At 37.9% G+C, this 18,500-nt stretch overlaps 1 protein-coding gene across 4 annotated transcripts in view; it reads left to right on the forward strand.

The window, feature by feature from the left end:
* The window catches only part of POLQ (DNA polymerase theta), a 51,147-nt gene that overhangs the window by 2,748 nt on the left and 29,899 nt on the right, over positions 1-18,500 (forward strand). For 3 of the 4 annotated variants that reach the window (XM_032678928.1, XM_032678930.1, XM_032678929.1), the window contains exons 3-12: positions 612-742; positions 2,078-2,234; positions 6,623-6,731; positions 8,521-8,740; positions 10,640-10,784; positions 10,885-11,031; positions 12,084-12,296; positions 15,529-15,671; positions 16,727-16,931; positions 17,770-17,912. In XM_032678928.1, the coding sequence (XP_032534819.1) occupies positions 612-742; positions 2,078-2,234; positions 6,623-6,731; positions 8,521-8,740; positions 10,640-10,784; positions 10,885-11,031; positions 12,084-12,296; positions 15,529-15,671; positions 16,727-16,931; positions 17,770-17,912 (1,613 nt within the window). Of the gene's footprint in view, positions 1-611; positions 743-2,077; positions 2,235-6,622; positions 6,732-8,520; positions 8,741-10,639; positions 10,785-10,884; positions 11,032-11,509; positions 11,577-12,083; positions 12,297-15,528; positions 15,672-16,726; positions 16,932-17,769; positions 17,913-18,500 lie in introns of those variants that run through there. The other variant, XM_032678931.1, reaches the window with a different exon arrangement.

Consider the following 18,500-nt stretch of genomic DNA (forward strand, 5'->3'; position numbering starts at 1 on the left):
TCGAGACATCCCATTAAGATCTGTCCCATTGCTGTATCTCAAACCTGGCTTAATGGTCTCTTTTCCATTGTGAGGAGAGACTTTTTTCCCCTTTTTCCCTGTTAAAGTTCCTTTAGAAACTGATAATTAGGAATTAGTTAATGTTAATTTTTTTTAAATCATAGGCTATGTCAACCAGAAACTGAATTATAATAACAATGATAGATATAAATACTTGTGAGAATGTTATTTACTATCTGTTTTTTTCAGTCCCTTTGTCGTTTCTCTTCACGTAACGTGTGGGGGTTGTGTGTGTGCAGAAGGAGAAATAGGACTGGTGAACTAGAAATCTGTGGGAAATTACAATTGGTTGCCTATTTTTCGTGGGAAAAAGGTTCCAGAGCAGCACTGGGAAGATGAAGAACTTAGAAGAGAGGCGGCTGATTTTTAGTCTTCTTGACTCTTTACAGAGTTGACTGCAAATGTGGTTGTGATTGTGGGTGGGAGACATCAACTGAAGAGTTCCATCCTAGGTTCTCCAGTAACTGCTTTCTATACTAGGTTTGTGATGATTGTTTGTTGGATTTCTTTTTTAAACTTTAAAAATTAATTAAGAAATTCTTTTTTTCAAGCTCCTACCAGTGCTGGAAAGACTCTTGTTGCAGAATTGCTTATTTTGAAGCGAGTCCTGGAGACTCGTAAGAAAGCTCTTCTCATCCTTCCCTTTGTTTCTGTGGCCAAGGAGAAGAAATGTTATCTACAGGTAAGTGGCATTCAAGGAGGTAAATTTATGGGTAGTAGTTGTTGGGTCACATTATTTAAACAGAAATGCAAAAGCATGGATTTGGGGGAAAAAAAATTCAGAATCATTTCAGAAAGGATTTATAGATAATTTAAGATTTTCTCTAGGTTGAGATAAAAAAATGAAAGTTTTAGCCAGAAAGGGAACTTGGAAAAATTTTATGGAGTCGATTAAAACATTTTATTTCAGCTTTGACTTTTAAAGCATTGTTGGTTGCATTTGTTCACAGATTTTATAATATACAAACTTTAAAGGAAGTTTCTAATTAGAGATTGTGTCAGAAAAACTACAAAGGGAAGGTGTTAACATTATCTGAAAGGATAAAAAGATATTTTAGCTTTCCTTGGGGTGTTCCACCACAATTTTGTGCCTTTGATTTCACTTTGGCTTCTTCACTCCAGGTATTTAAAAAATGAAATTACAGTAGGATCAGTCTTTTTAAAACATAAATATTTTTTCTCAGAAGGGTTTCAAACATTGTTTCCATTAGGTAACAACACTGACTAAAGCCAAATCCAAATCCATCAAGGATTTTTGTTATGGTTTGTGGCATTTAGCACATTGTTGTTTGGTAATCAAGTGAGATGGTATCTTAACCTTGCAAATTGCTAGGAAATCCTACAAACTGAGTGCAAAAGCTACTTTGTAGCAATTGATAATGGAGACACGTTTTTGCTTTAATCTTGTAAAGCTGGAGGATTATCAATACTGTGTTGTACTACTCCTGGCCTAAGGTTTGGCCGTAGCTGCATGTATTTGAAATCATACGGTATCCTACCCGTGAGGTCCAAACATTTGTACCTTTTGTTAATGCTATGTGTGATGTGCCAAAGCTTTGGCACTGCAGTAATGAGCCCTGGAAGAAAATAAGTTGTTTCTTGGCTTTGTGAAATCATTGTTATTTGGGGTTACACATTTGGCTTTTGCCCAAGATTTGTCAAGAGGAAGGCTTCTTTGTGCATAACCCACTTGTATTATAAACTGTTGCACTGTGTGTTTTCCAACATTTTTAATATGAAATCTTTTTATACAAAACAGTGGTCCATAGCTTTTACTGTTCTGTACAATTTATCTCACAATGTGTACTCCATGGCTTCTCTTTTGGAAATAAAAAATGACAGTGGAAAAAAGAAGTATCAGTAACTGGCTGAGCTATGGCTTTAATCTGATTAGTAGGCATTAACAGTACTAGAAATTGTTAAGTGTAGAATGCAGGCTTTTATGTGATTCCAGCAGGCATTAGTCAAAATTCAGAGTTGTAACCTTGACATGACATTCTGTATCCTTGGAAAACAGTCCCTGTTTCAGGAGGTGGATGTGACAGTTGGAGGCTACATGGGAAGCATGTCTCCTGCTGGACGTTTCTCTGCTCTGGATGTTGCTGTCTGCACCATCGAGAAAGCCAATGGACTAATCAATAGGCTAATAGAAGAAAACAGAATGGACTCACTGGGTAAAATACCAAGGCTTGACCGTTGTGGGGATGAGGTTTATTACATATTCTGAGTATGTGTAAAATCACGACATGCTTTGAATTTGTTCAGTTATGTATTTGACAGACATACCATACAGGAAAACTGAGCAATTTTCTTCTTCCAGAGCACCTCTGATTTGGATTTGGGAGGGCAGTCAGCGTTATTCCATGTAGCTCAGCATCTGGGATGAGTATGTAGAAGCTGCAGGTTTTAGTTTGTCTGACATGGATGAGAGTCCATGGACAGTGATTAGTTGCAATAAGCAGTGATTCCCATTGCTAGAAAACATCTTCTAATTAATAAAATTGAATTAGAGGTCTGAGATATGTTTGAGTTCGAGAATGTATTATGTTCATTTGTTTTGGACAGAAATTGTGGAATTTATGATCTATCTTCATTTAGCTCAAGGAAGAGAAGAGATAATGTTTCGTGCTCATCTGGATCCAGATAAGCAGAATGAATAGGGCTCCTGTGGATAGGCATGGTGACTAGGAGGGCTGTGGCATTCATTTCTGTCTTGTAGTTCGCTCAAAAACCCTCTGTCCTTGTAACACTGGCTTCTGGGTCACTGTGGCCCTGATGGCCACTAGATAAGGTTAGTATTCATTTAGTATTTGGGAGGAGATATAAAACCTGAAGAAGCCCAATGTTTCCAGTGAGCACTTGGAGAGAGATATGCTTTCCTAGTCTAATCAGAAGTTTGTTCTTCTTTTTGTTTCTTGGCTCAATAAAGCTATATCCAGTTATGTTTTATACAGTAATCCTCCCTATCTTCACTCTGTCCTGTAACATAGCTGGTTGCTATTTTAAGAATACAAAAATTGGAAAAATAGCTGAGTATCAATCTGCTCTGAGACCTCCACCTTTGAAACTGCTGTTCTCTGTGCATCTGGTATCATAATATTCTGCTGCACTGTATACCAGAAGATTTTTTTAAAGGGAGAAAGAGGGAAATAAAGCCTTGCAGGATTTTTTAGAGTGTGAGATCATGGGATAACACATTCACACCTGGATCTATAGGGCCTGAATCACCATGAATGCTTTTGAAACTGCCAGTGGGCTGGAAGATGAGTGGGTGACTTGTGCTGCATTTTAAACTCATTCAAACTGAGGCTCCTGCAGTCCAGCTCAGTTCTTGAATGTACATCTTCATCCCTGCACTTGTAAGAGAATGGTGATCATGCAGTTAGTTATTTTGATATATGACTACTTAGTTTAGGGTTTTTTGCTTGTTTAAAATGGGGTTAATTTGATCCCAGGTCACCACACTGTACAAGCTGTACCGCCAGCACAAGGCAGATAGCGGGGTCAGGATAACCATTTTGATGTTGGCTTGGGTGTCTTGGAAGCATGCTCAGTGTACTAAAATGTGCCAAATTCCTTTAGCTGGGACCTCCGTTTCATCCCTACGTTTTGTTGTGGTTTCTAAGATGAATGTACCCGAGACGAGTCATTTAAGTATAAGCAGCCAAATGATTACAAGATTTGAATTTGAATATGTATCCTTAATACCAATAACTCCTTAAAGCATCATGTTTTAATTTTACCATTTGAAAACACCTCTACTGCAACCATCCATTTCCCTTGTGCCCCAGTACGGCCATATAATGGAAATAAATGTAAAAATGTGTTGGGTTTTTTTCTTTTTTTTTTTTTTTTCTTTGCATGTTTCTTTGACATCGATTTTTGAATTAATTTGATTTTAGAAAATCATCTTTATGTAAGAAATGGACAAATTTTCTGTTTGGAGATAAATCTTCATAAAAGCTGTAAAATATGGGCATGAACTGAAAATGCCAGTTTAACTGTCACCTAAAGCACGCTTCTCTGAAACTGCAAGATTGTACCTTCTCTTCTAATTAATTCTAAATTTAGACTGGTTGGTAACAAGAGTGTCTTATCTTTTGAGATGAGTTATTGGGAGATGACTGCGATCTTGGCTGGATTCCATCTCAAGCTTGAGCTATTCCTTTTGTCGATGTCAACCCTGTGCTGATAGCTCACATTGCCTTTGGAAATTGTTGAGAGAAACTCAAGTCTTCTGCCTGCCAGAGCTCTTTTTGCTGTATGAAGCAGTTAAAAGCAATGTTGTGTTGCTAATTATTGTGTAACATGTCAGTTTTGAACATCCAGGTACACAGGAGATGATATTCCCCTTGTTGTTCAGCCTCTTGACACTGATGCTGAAGAAATTTTTAGGAAAGTAGTTAGAGAAAAATCTGCTGTTTTCTCAGTGTGTCAGCTGGGAATGGATTTGTAATGTGCTGTTATGGTACTTGTTTCTTTTCTTAGTTTAAACTTGAAATGAAAAAGTTACCGGTTTAATTGTACTAAAAAACCCCCAAACCAAATACCAAATCCTCACTCCTTGTCATTCAGAACTTTTCAGTTTTAAACAGGATGGGGACTTAAAGCAGCCTAGTTATTCTCCAGTAAACATGTCTGATAGCTATCATGTACTTTTTAGTAGGTTTTTTTTCAGTGGTCTTCTAGGGACACACCTAATTTGCAGACAGAAAAGGAGGCTGAGGCTAGACTCATTTTCAGTAGCAATGTAGTATGACAAAGTTCTGGCCCCGCTTGCCAGAACTTCCTGAACTTGTAAAGTAGAAAACACAATTGTGTACCGGGGCCTGAAGTCCTCCTTGGCTGCAATTTCATTTTAAGAAGGGGATAGCTTTGTGAAAAATACCAGTTGCCTGTTTGCTCCTGCTGTGTTATCCCAATGGATGTGTTCTGAGTGCTGCCTGAATAGGGGAGAGCACTCGTGCACATGTGACAGTCAGGTCTCACCAACTTGCAGGCTGCCAGGGCAATACAGTGCACAGGTTTAATGTCTGATTATACATTATAGCTGAGTAGCAGCAGAAGGTATAAAACAAGTGATCCGTGCAAAAAATAGCGGCATTCCCTGTGCTTTGACCTGTAGGTACCACTAGTGTTCTATGCTTCATCTCAGGAAGTAAAATGTGCTGCTGCTTGGCACGAAGACTGGAAAGGTAACTTGTATGGATTTTACTTCAGTAGATATCTGATTAAACTGTCCTGTCCCAGCTTCTGGAAGAATTCAGACAGATTGTTGTATGGGGAAGCAGGAATAAGCTTTTTCTGGTAGCTGAATAAATGCATATTTGGTGACCAATGAATTACCACTTTTTGCAAGTGTACACTGAATAGAGGAAGTGCGGGAAGACAGGGGAGCTGGATGGGTGGGAGTTTGTAAAAGAGGCTGATGAAGTAGTGCAGCACTCTTTTCTAACTTAAGTGGCTTGAAAGAGAAGGAGGGAGAAAACAGACGGAGAGAAAAGGAACATATGTAGGAAGGAGAGAAAAAAAATAAGAAGGAAAAGCAGCATTGAAACAGATAATATAAGGTCACATTTGCCCTTAAGCTCCTGCTATTTTATACCAGAAAGATATTACATAGCTACACCAAAGAGGAAAGAAAAATTCACAGCAGCAGAACTAATGAAGCGTAGCGTCCTCTGTGCCCTGCTTTTTTTGTTTAACCTTCCTTTATCCAATTCCATCCTGGATGGAATCCTGGGACCCTGTCAGCTGGCCAGAAATGGTACATACCGCTGCTGGAATGTGTGCAGAAGGGGCACTGGGTGCCTTAGCTGTAGTGCCTCTTTGTTTTCTCCTCAGGGCAGACCATAGTCTGGTCTGTTGCCTCCAGCTGCTAATATTCAGAAAGCTTTTTAGACATTATGCTTTTAGATATTTTACACATCTTAAAAATTTGATGGAGGCGGTTAATAGATTAAAAAGTCATTTGCAAGAGGTAGGATGACAACAAAGCTGTCACGTAAGAGTATTTTTTCATTACAAAGCCAAAGCTAGATAGTAGGGCTCATTCAGGTTTGGTTAATGAAAGACAATATAATAGGAAGCAGACTATGCCAGTTTAATTACATCTGCTCCTGGGTTTTTTTCTGACATTACTGTATTAGTAAGAAATAATATTTTTAACTAAGACAGTGATGTCAGCAAAGCTTTTGACTTGCTCATTTCGGTTCTGGAATTTTCCTTTCCAGATAATCTGAAGCCTGGGGGTTTTTACTTGTAGAGAAGTTGCAGTACAGATACTGCAATACTGTTTTGTGTGGTGGCTAGACTAGCAACCTATTCATTTTTCTTTTTTAAAAGCTGATTGTGTGCATGTGTGTGGTTGGGGGTGTGTGTGAAATGTCATGACATTGGTCATGATTTGTCTCAGTGACAGAAGGAAGCTGTAGTGGTGTTGGTAAGCATAGCTGGATTTGTGAATATAAATTTCAGTTTATGTGGAATGTGAAAGGATTAGGGCTATCTGTTCTTAGTGTGGAGGTTGGTCAAATATAACGTGAGTGCTTTTCTTTATCAGGAGTGGTGGTTGTGGACGAGTTGCACATGCTGGGAGACTCTCATCGAGGATATCTGCTGGAACTTCTCCTGACCAAAGTTAGATATGTTACAGAGAAGGTAGCAAAACGGTGGGTAGACCAGGATGTTTGTCTTTTAATGCTAAATTATGGATGACTCTAAATATTTTGTTCTCTGGGTGATTGGAAATTTGGGTTAGCTCCAGGGTTTTTACGAGAGTGATGACCTAGACTATTTTGGTTATTAAGATCTCATCATACTACCTCTCAGGGGCCTGCCATTGTAGTCAAAACCTCTTTTCCTCGTGATTTTCAATTTGTGTGCTACCATGGGATTTATTCTCTCAGGAAGAGAAACAAGGCTGAAGCTTTCATTTACTTCTTTAGCCTATTTAAGTTTTTTTTTAAAAAACTTTGGATTTTTTTAGAACAGTTTTGCTAGCAGATTTTTTCAGTGTTTCATGGAATGGAGTATTTATCCTTCAGAAATGTTCAGGTATTGTGGAAGAGTGGGCATGTTGTTAGCTTGTACATGGTGAATTGGTCAGAAAGCTTAAGAGGATATGCCAGTAGTCTGCTTAGTTAGCACTGCTCAGGGCAAGCTCTGGTTTTGCTTATAACATGTGATAGCCTAGTTATTGCATGTTTTCTTGCCTTTAGCACAACTGATTGGACACTGGGGAACAGATTAAATGTTTCAGAAGAGCTTTAGAGGCCACAGCAAACTGTCCAGCAGTTCCATAGTGCCCAAACACAAACAAAGGCAAATGAAGGAAGAAGGTGTAACCTTCTTAATCTGCAAGGCTTTTGCAGACCCAGCTAAAATTCTGTAGCATATTTTTCTCCTCCTCAGTCAAACAGTGTGTTGTGGAGCTGGAACTTTTTTGATCCTTGAAGGTCAAAAGTTGTTTAGGAAAAAAAAGGGTCTCACGTTGCTGTAGGGGCAAAAATCTGCAACCTTGATGGCCAAGCTGTACTAGCAAATGCTTGAAGGGCTTGGATTAGAGAGTCTACCTCTCCCCATCTTCTTTATTTCTCTCTCATCAGTGACTGGTTTTTTATGCTATAGCTTCTGGGTTATCTTGTTTCTTTGCCAGGTGTTACAACCGACCCCTGAAGGTGAGGTCTTCTAAAAAGATTGTCTGTTTCTGAGCTCATATTGATTTGCCAGACCTTTTATTTTTTAAAGTCTTAATTTATGGCTCAGTGCAATGCAAATGAGTAGTTTTCAAACATAAGCATAGGAGCATTAAAAAAACTCCAAAACTTTTGTGTGGATGTAAAAGCCTGAATTAAAATCTATGTTTGGATATCTAAATTAACAGTTTGTGTTTTTTGGCCTGTTAGGAGTCCATTACTTCTCACTGCCTTTAATGGAAGCTGCTATTCGGCACTTTAAGAGCTGAAGCTACTTGCTTTTTTGCTGAATTTAGGGCTTTGGTTCCCAGATCTAGGAAGACCTTAGTTTAGTGTTGTTTGTGCTGAAATGGAAACAAATAGAAGTGTTTTAATTAAGGCATTTAAACTTAGAAGATTGCAGTGGAGATTAAGCTATTCCTTTATTTCCATGTTTTTGTTAGTGTCAAGGAACTGGTTGATTTATGTATTTGTTTTCAGTTTCTCCAAATAAGCAGTCATTTATATCTGTTGTTACCTAAAGAAGGTTGAGGTTTAGGTTCAAAATGATAAAAAGTTGAATTATCTTCTTATTAATGCATAACATGACATTGTGTTTGCTAAGAGTAGAGTATGGCTTGTTTCTTTGTCAAAAAGTTAAAAAAAGTAGCTTTGCATTTTAGAGTCTGGAAGGAAGTAGATTGAGTTAGTTTTTCTGAATTCTGTTTTCCAGAACAGTAGCAAGTGTTGTAACTAACTTTCATTTTCTTTTAACCACTTCCAGAGAGGTGAAGACGACCAGTCCTGGTTTTGGTGGGATACAGATAGTAGGCATGAGTGCTACTCTCCCTAATTTAGGACTCCTAGCCTCGTGGTTAGATGCAGAGCTATACTGTACAGATTTTCGCCCTGTGCCCCTCAAGGAGTGGGTGAAAATTGGCAGCAACATATATGACTCCTCCATGAATTTATTGCGAGAATTCCAGCCCAAACTTCAACTGAAGGTAACAAAACTCTGAGCAGTGGCTTTGGGATGACACCTTTTGTAATACTAAAGTTAAAAAGACAGCTCTTGGTATGTTTTTAATTTCTTTTTAAATAGATGACATTCCTGACTTCATTGTTTACTTCATAGATTACATGCTCCAACTTAGAACAAAACTGTTCTTTCTGTCTTCTACTGACTTAAACAAAAAAAACCCCAACCCATACCCCCTCATGAAGGTCTTGAAGTTTCTTCAATCTGACTTGAAGACAAGGTTGACTTTGCAGTTTCTGAGCACTTGACAGGTGTAAAGAGTTTGATTCTTGCCTTACCCACCACCCTATCTTGTGTCTGGGAGTCTACTTTCATGAATGCAGGTAAGTATTCCCTGTTTAGGCCAAGGAATTTGCATTCAACACTGGGATAATATGTTTGCATTAAAATCTGATATTGAACCTCCTTGTGTTAAACTGCTAAATGATCTAATTTTGTCAATGATTAGAAGGCAGATGTCCATCCTGATTCTTCTGAATCTGTTTTCAGTATTTAGTCCTTTTACACACTTGAAAAGGATATGGAAAGTTAAGGGTAACATAATACTGTAAGGATTTTGAAGAACAAAATGGGTAGAAATGGAAAATTTGTGCTTCCTACTTGTAGGTTCCTTTTCTGTGGAGTCTCTGAAGGGTGAATATTATCTCTGTTCCTTTGAACTGCTCTGTGTAAATACTAGTGTAGTAGTTGGACAGTATGGGCTGAATTCCAGCAATATTTTGAAATGTTTTACACTCAGATCTCCTTGTGCACAAATGTTATCATGTCAGTAGCATGGTGACACAGTAAAGAAAAAGAGTCCCAGAGACAAAAGGAAACGTTTGTGACATGAATATCTGGAAGCTTGCTTTTGTGTGGTCATATTGAGAAGGTGATGTTACATCTCCTTTTCTGGATTTTTTTGAAATAGTTGCTGTGGATAGTTACTAAATTAAGCGGGAGAAAGATCTAAATGAGGCTTATGACTCAACAGTTTGAAGGAGTTGGCTTATTTTATAAAACCAGGTGATCCTGGGCTTGAAACCTGTCACTGAACCTTCAGACTTTTGTACCTCAAACTGGACCAGGAAAGGGAACTTGATGACCTCACCGCTGCAGCTGAATTTGGCAGAATCCTTACTGAGCTTTTGATGTGTATATGCAGTTTCTGACATTGTTCCCCTGTTTTCATTTGCATTTTAGTGCTTTTTATTTCTTCCTGTATGCCTACATTTTTCTCTTACTCCTTTGGCCTGCTTGCTAGAAGGGAATCTGTCTTAGCCAAGTAAAACAGATCAGTTGCAGGGACTCTCTTAAGATCTTAAAACTAAAAAAGCAAACTGTAAACATAAGGGTTTTGAAGGGACATCTATGTAAGTATCAATAAAAGCCTTCCACTGTGCTCTGAACACTTGCAGTTTTTGGTCAGCAGTGCTTGCTGAGTGCATCTTATTGGGGATGCTTAGACTACTACATCTCATGCTTTTAGTTCAGACATCCTAGTTGACAAGTCTTCCCTAGTTACTGTAGAGGAGTTTTCCCTCGGGGCTCTTCCTAGTTCTTCGCCACTGCTGTTAGCCGTGACATGGAGGTTGCAGTGATTTTTTTATGCACTGTGTGGCCTTCATTCAGAAGCAGATTTATGAAAGCAAGATGTAAAATGTTACATTTATTCATAGGTAGGTCTAGAACTGTCTTCAAAAATAGGATCATACTAGTGCTTGAACTTCATAAAGCAAGACAGAAAATAAGATAACAGTGCTCCATCTTCTTTGTTTGCTCCCTCTTTCTTGAAGTAGAAGATTCCTACTGAGACACAGAATGACAGCATTTACAAACGTCATTCAATCTGAGAGTGCCTTGAAAATATTTTGTCTCAATTCAGGGAGACGAAGACCATGTTGTGAGCCTGTGTTATGAGACTGTTTGTGGTGGCCATTCAGTCCTACTTTTCTGTCCATCCAAGAACTGGTGTGAGAAGCTGGCAGACATCATTGCCAGGGAGTTCTACAGTTTGCAACAAGCTGAGAGTAAGAGAAAAGTAGTTTGTAGAAGACTATGGGTATGCACTATGGGTCTTCAATGAAAATTAATTTTAGTAGAAACTATAAAAATATTTTCCTTCTCAAGGTTCTGCGAAAAACTCCACCCTGGTCCCAGTTGCTGTGGACAGAGAAGGGATCGATGAGGTTCTGGATCAGCTAAAGCGTTCTGTCTCAGGTCTGGATTCTGTGCTCCAGCGTACTTTGCCATGGGGAGTGGCGTTTCATCATGCAGGTATTCCTGAATATCCCGGTCTTGAATTCTGTAATGGTGAAGTTATATGGGTTCTTTTCACTGTAGGTACCGGCAATTTAGCAGTTGCTTTTTGAAGCCTTTAGTAGCTTATGACTATATATGCTTTGAGAATCCCACAGTTACAGGTAAACTTGAAATTCTTTTATTGTGGCTGAAGACTTTAATTCACAGATTGTTATGATAAACCTATCCCTTGTGTTGGATAACAGAAAGTTTTAAAATACAACTTAACTGGGTTTTTTTGTGAAATGCCTGAAAAATTAGCTGATTTGCAGCTCAAGCATTTTCAAGTTGTCCCTAAAGCTGTCAGAGTGTTTCAGAGCAATTTCCCTCAGCTTGATACTGAAATAAATGAGTAAATAGAGGAAGTATAATAATGGCAATAAAAATAAAAGGAGCATGTGCTGTGAACACTTCTGATTAGATATTTTATTTCTTACTTAAGTAGGTAATAGTGTTGCCTGTTGATTCACTTAGAAAAGGGACTGACTGGGAGAGACAACAGTAGCTATGGCATTGATTAGGTAGGAGGAATAATTCCAAATGCTTATGGAATCTGGATTTCTTTCTCAAGAATAAAATTGTCATGAAGCTCTGAAGGAAATGTAGAAAGATACATACTAGACCTGTAACCCATAATGGAAATAATGAAGGAGTCCAGAGTCAGGACAGTAGATGAATAAATCCTAGTTCCCTGCTGTTTTCTCGTTTTTATTTAATTAATTTATTTATTTATGTATTCAATTGCAGTGCTTGTAGATATGCATTTAGGAGCTGTTCATCTTGCTACCATGTGTGCAAGCACCTTAGAAAAACTAGTGTATTACTGTCAATTGAGTAATAAATACTTAATGATGAAATTTTGGTTCACCTATGGGTCAAAAGAAGTTGACTAAGGTAGTGTTGTGATACTAGTGAATGGTGAATGTTGGTTAAGTTTGTTTGTTCTTCCTCTTGCTTGACAGTAATATTATTAGCTTTTAAATGCAGTGTCACCATGAAAAGGTTCACTAAAAGCCACGTCTCCTCAGGTCTTACTTTTGATGAACGGGACATTATTGAAGGAGCCTTTCGCCAAGGCTTGATTAGAGTCCTGGCAGCAACCTCCACGCTCTCATCTGGAGTGAATTTACCCGCGCGCCGAGTAATTATACGAACCCCCGTGTTTGGAGGCAAACTGCTGGACATTCTCACTTACAAGCAGATGGCTGGAAGGGCTGGCAGGAAAGGAGTAGACACAGAGGGTAAGCAGAGTCTTTATTAACATTCTGTGAGGATGGTGTTAACCTGATTAAATCCAGGGCAGTACTTTGCAATTAGTGACTAATCATGATGAATTCCTTTGGTATTCAGTATGATTAAGTTAATCAAGATGAATTTGTTTGGTATTAATTTGTTTGGTATTAATGGCGTAAAAATTGTAATTCCCAGGGGATTCTTTTCACTCCAGGAGACTGACTTTGGTATTTACATGTCAGTTACTTCAGGAACAGAATGTTTTCTCCTTTGAATTCTTGTTAGCTTCTAAGGCTGTGTTGTTCTTTTGCCTTAATTCTGTGATCCGTGGTCAGTTAACTAAAATATTTACAGTTTCAGTGAGAAAATTTACAGTAAACTCTCACTGGACAGGCCTGAAATGTAAGAAATACATTCCAAGTCTACTGTCATAATTTGACAAACTCCTGTTGTCTGAAATTCTAATTTAGATTTATTAAACTTCTGCTAAACTTGATCATGAATTTTATGGATCCTGAAAGTAGCAATGCAGCAGAGGACAGGGAAATATGAATAGTAGTTCATAGATAACGTGGCCTCTTCTTGCATACAGTGGCACTGATAGATGTTCAACAAAATAATCCTGCCTGTTATTTTAATTTGCAATGAAAATTTATCTTCATGGATGGTGTTTGAAAAAAATTGCATTATATGAGTATAAACATGGTAGAAAATAAGAAGTTCAACAGATGCGGGAAGTGGGATTTGCCCTACTGATGGTTTGATTGGTGCTTGCTGGAACCCTGTGTAAGCAGACTGTTCTTACATTTAGCTTTCTATTTTTGCCAGAGTAGCATAGCAACAGAGCATTTTGCGACCTATATCTCTGTGAGCTATCCCTATGCGTTAAAGAAAAGGGCAGCTGCATGCTGTATTTTGAAATTTTCCAGACTTTGTCATTTGACTGTAGCTGGCAGGTGTAAAATGACATTATTCCTTGAAGTTTCTTCTTTTTCCCCTTGAAGTTACAATAATTAGTACCCTTTTTGACAGTTCTGATGTGACTGTGTTGTGCACAGTAAGCAGTTGATTTTATGCTGATAAGCTTCATGAATGTACCATTTTTTTCCACTCCACGGAGTCTTTTGGATGAGAACATAAAGCTGTGTTGCCAGCTGCTACTCTTTCACAGAGTAGGGAGACTGGAGGACAGCAACTTCAGCTGGAAAAAATACCTTATGTGGATATGAAATTCAGCTGACAGACAAAAGATAATTGCTGTTGGGTAGAATGCCTCCTCCTCTCCCACCATTGTAGTTTTGGGTTGTCTTATGTTTTGATCTTTTAGTTTCTTTTTCTTGGTTTGATGGAAATTTAAAAATATCATCTTGGAGAATGAAATTTGATTACTTTTGCATTCATCAAAATTTTCATGTCCCCGAGGAGAAATAGGTAAAGCTGCTCCATATTGATGAACAAAACTTAGAAATATAATAGACCTTTTAATGAAGTTTTATGCCTGGGTAGCCAGAGCCTTCTGGTGTTTGTCTAATCTGATGCTAACCTACTCTTCACCTTGCATCTGGAATGGTCAATAAGGAATATTGGAACAGCTCGGTTCCTTTTTTTTTTATTGTTTACTAGATTGCAATTATTGGCTTTAAGTTCTCAGTGGCACCTTGGGAAGGGGTATCCTCCATATCCTCCAAGTCTTGAATAACTGTCAGATAATATAGAGCCAAGGGGATACCCATTTTCTGTTAGATTTTCTGTTAGATTTACCACTCTGAAGAGTCAGAGTTTTCGGAGGGAATTGTAGGTCACATCAGAACCCAAATACAAAGTGACTGAATGTTCTTAATTGCTAAAATCGAAATAAGCTTTGCTTTTGCAAAATAATTCTTACAGGCAGTTGATCTTCTGTACTCTTTGGCTCTGTCAAAAGTATGTGGTGAATAGATGTCAAAGATTTCACCTGGCAGGATAAAAAATCCAGGACATATCCTCTGAGTGTGTATTTATCCTGTAATTCATTTGTGTAAACATGTTTAAGTTGTATTTTGTTACTCGCCTACACTGCATTTATTTATTCTGTTCGTTAAATTTAAGTGCAGTTGTGTTTTCATTACCTCTGGATTTGTTGATTACTTTAGCATTACCACAACTACAGTTTTATCACAACACTCCTAGAATCTTGCTAAGATACCTACTACCAAAATTACCTTGTGTCCAGACTATGTGCATTTAAATCTTAACAAGTTATCATAACCCTATCATGATATTTATTGTACAGCTAATCCAAATCTAATGCAATCTTCTTAGTCAAAGACAAAAGTGTCCTACCCCTAATTCATTTATCCTGTGCCATTTGGCAAAGCTGCTAACTAGCTAGAGTCTCCCAGGGACCTAGTTTCTCTATAAGAGCTTTGTAGAAAAAGTCTCCTGTGTGTGACCACTGTATTTTCCATGGACAGGCTGTACTGTGATCTCATTAAAGGAATTTACCCATTATTTTCACTTTTGTTTCATGACTCTCAGACCTTTTTTGTCTCTCACAGAGTTTCAGTGGTTAGAGATTAACTTAACAATGTCTGATAGAGAATTTTAAGGTAAGATTTATTTAGATGTACTTGCGGTGGAAACCATTCAGGATACTTAAGATTTTGTGTGTGTGCATGTATATGCATATATGAAAGTTCAGAGAATGTATAGTTACTTAGATTAATAATTTGGCATTTCTGAATTAGTTTGGTATCTGTGTTATTTCAAGACTGGAAGATGATTGAATGAACACAAAATGTCAAAGTGCTTTGCAGCTTTTATGTTTTCCTCTTTTGAGAATTTTGTCAGTTTAAAAATGTAGCAAAGAAGAAAAATTGATGCCGCTGTGTATTATAATTCCAATCAATTCCAGAACAAGAAGCAAGACTGGTTCAGCAGAAAAACAGATGCACAGAGAGGCTGTGAAATCTCTTAGCTGATTTGGCAAGACCCTCACTAGCCTAATGTAACTTTGAAGCTTGCTCTGCTTTTAGTTCTTAAGTATTACACATCTGTGGAGTTCTTAAATAGCAATTCATATACACTGTTCAAGGTTGCACAGGTTTTTCTCTTCTTTTGTTACTCAGCTTTTCGGAAAATAACTACAGTTTTCCCTTCCAATGATATCTCCTTGATGAAATGAGTGTAGCTATTAGAGTGCTAAGATGCAGTACTAAGATCATTGATGTTTTTGTATTTTTTGTTTTTCTTTTCCAATAGGTGAGAGCATTTTGGTTTGCAAGCCCTCAGAAAGATCAAAAGGAACTGCTCTGCTTCAGGGATCTCTCAAGCCTGTTTGCAGCTGTTTGCTTAGAAGAGAAGGGGAAGGTGTTGCTTCTAGCATGAAAAGAGCAATACTTGAGGTACAGGACACAGGGAGAGGATTAGAACTGTGCTTGCACTCTTGTAAAAAGCTTTCTTTTTTTACACCATCAAATGTTTTCTGTGCATTTTCTTTTTCATGTGTTTCCTCCCTTGCCAACCCAAGCATCTTCAGAAGAAAATAATTTAGGTCTGCCAGCTTCCTTCAGTATTCAGCATCTTGTCTGGAATGTTTCTCTGCTTGCACACTCAAACAAGGGTTACTAAGTTGCTTTTGGACTTGAACCTAGATTAGATGCGGGACTCTCTAAATATAGTTTGTTTGCTATACTTCTACTGTCTTGCAAAAACTGCTGTGAAACTTAGAACTTGGTTGTGATTCCATAGATTTTGAATTTTTAGCAAACCATTTTTAGCAAAGCATTTTTATACATAAGATCTATCTAAAAGATGGGGGTTTCCTTCAGGTGTTGTTTCTTTGTAACATGGAAAAAATCCATTGAAACCATGAAAGAAAGTTTATAGTTAAACACCTTGCTTATCTCGAGGAAGACACACACATGGAAATGGCACACAAGGAAAGAGCAGTTGTGTGAAAAACAAAACCAAACCAAAATCCAATGGGAAAAAAAATCAATCTCAATCAGGAAAACAATAATGGGGGATAGCATTTACATTTATTAAGAGAAAATGTCAGTATACTGAAGAACCTTAGGAGAACTCCTCCTTCTTAGTTTGCTTTTTGTCTTCAGAAAATTGAAGCTTGTGTTCTAACATATGAAAAATATTTCACAGCGTTGGCTAAGCAAAACGCCTAGGGCTAGTCTCAAATCTAAATTGCTGCAATGTGGATGTCCACTTTCAAAATAAGATTTTATAATTAATTCTTTCCCATAGATTAGTCTCTTATTTCTACCTAGAGTGACTGGGTTCTTGCCAAGAAAAATCTTTAGGGTTGGCTGTTGCTTTGCCTTATATTCCCCTCTTGTACTGGCTCTTTAAAACTTAGATGATGGATCAACCTCTTTGATTCTCCAATCTGATGTTCTATCCTACTGTGTCTCTAGCAACATGAACAAGTAGTTTTCTTCAACAGATCATAGTGGGGGGAGTGGCCAACACTCCAGATGATGTGCAGACCTATGCTTCTTGCACTCTGCTTGCATCCAACTTGAAAGAAAGCAAGTGGGAAAATGAGAAAGAACAAGACAAAGCACAGGCTGGACCTATCGAGGCTTGTGTGGCATGGTTGCTGGAAAATGAATTCATTCAGGTTCTGGACTCTGGCAATGATGTGAAAGGTAACGTTGGTGTTCTTCCCGGTGACTGCAGTTAGTTTTGATTCAGTAAATCTTCTGCAGCTGGGTAGATGTTCAGTGTAACTTTATAATAAGGACTTCTGTGCATTTTCTATTTATTTTAAAGAATTGTGTGTATCAAGATTTTTTTAGCTTTCCAGTTGGTGTTTTTGTACCTGCTTTAGCATATTTTGCATGCATGTCTTCTTGGAAGGCACATCACCTGCACACCACCTCTAAGACTGATGCGTCTTAGTCTACAAGTTCCCAAAATATCTTTAAACAAAGCATGCTTTAACTGCAGGATTTGTGTACATTTACTGTAAACTAGGATTTTTGTCTTTCTGGAGAAGAACCTAAGAGAGTGCAGGTCTTTTCTAGAACTGCTTGGTGTACATGATTGCACTTTTCCCTGATTTTGGCTATTTTCTTAAAATGGCTAAGGATGAGACTTACAGTAGTAGTAAGAATCCCCATTACAGGTTAATTTGTAACTCTTTAAAGAAAAGATAATAGGAGATATTTAGCATTCCTAAGAAAGAAATAGTCAAAATGGTAACTTCTAGGCAGGATGGCAGATGGGACTCCAACGGTTTTTGTTCAAATAGCTATTACAACTGTTAGTCTGAGTAGTTAGAGGGATCTGAGCTTGGGATCTGGCCTCTGAAAAAGGCTAGTTAAACCTTTTATTATTTCCATTTTTCTGTCTTCAGAATGGAGAAATACACTATTTTTTGAAAAAAAAACAGTTGGAAAAAGTTAGTAGAGTTGGTATCTCTGAAAATGATATATAAACTTGCACTTAAATGTTTTTCTATGTGATTCCTTTTTTTTAAAACAGCAAAGGTTTATCACCCAACACATCTTGGCTCAGCTACTCTTTCCTCTTCTCTTTCACCAACTGAAGCCATGGAAATCTTTGCTGACCTGCAGCGAGCTATGAAAAGCTTTGTTCTGGAGAATGATCTGCATATTGTCTATTTGGTAGGTTCCTTGTTCTGTGTCTTGTATTTTGTACTGCCAGAACTAAGGAAAGGAGAGACAGCACAATGCAGAGTTCTTGAAGGCTCTATGAACATAGTTGGGTTTTCTTTGTGTGTGCTTTGCTTAGCTTATCTTTCATGAAGAAAAGTTTCTAAATAGAATGTTCTTCAGAACTAGTTTGTTCCCATAGTGTCTATTTTGTAGGCAGGTGCTGCGTGCCATCTAAGCCCATTGTTGTCACTCCTGACTTTGTAAGATTTCAGAACTTCATAAGTTTTAAACCTAAGATAATGGTAATTTTTCCAAGACACTTGAAGTTGATGAAACAAATTGGTTTCATTCTGTGTTTGGCATCAGCAAGCTTAATCTCATATTAGTTTTGGAGGCTCAGAAAATTTTTGGGGTTTTAGTATCTATTTTTCCTGCAAAAAGCCTCAGAGAGCTACACTACTTTCTTCAGTAGGGTGAAGCCTACTGGGTGGGCCTTTCTTCAGTTCAGTAACAGTGAAATTCATCTCTGATTTAATTTACTTGCCTGGTGATGCTGCCAGGGCTAAAGGAAGGAGTGTGATAAATCTTGTGAGGGGA

This window comes from Chiroxiphia lanceolata, chromosome 2 (assembly GCF_009829145.1).
Source record: "Chiroxiphia lanceolata isolate bChiLan1 chromosome 2, bChiLan1.pri, whole genome shotgun sequence".
NCBI classification, from domain to species: Eukaryota; Metazoa; Chordata; class Aves; order Passeriformes; family Pipridae; genus Chiroxiphia; species Chiroxiphia lanceolata.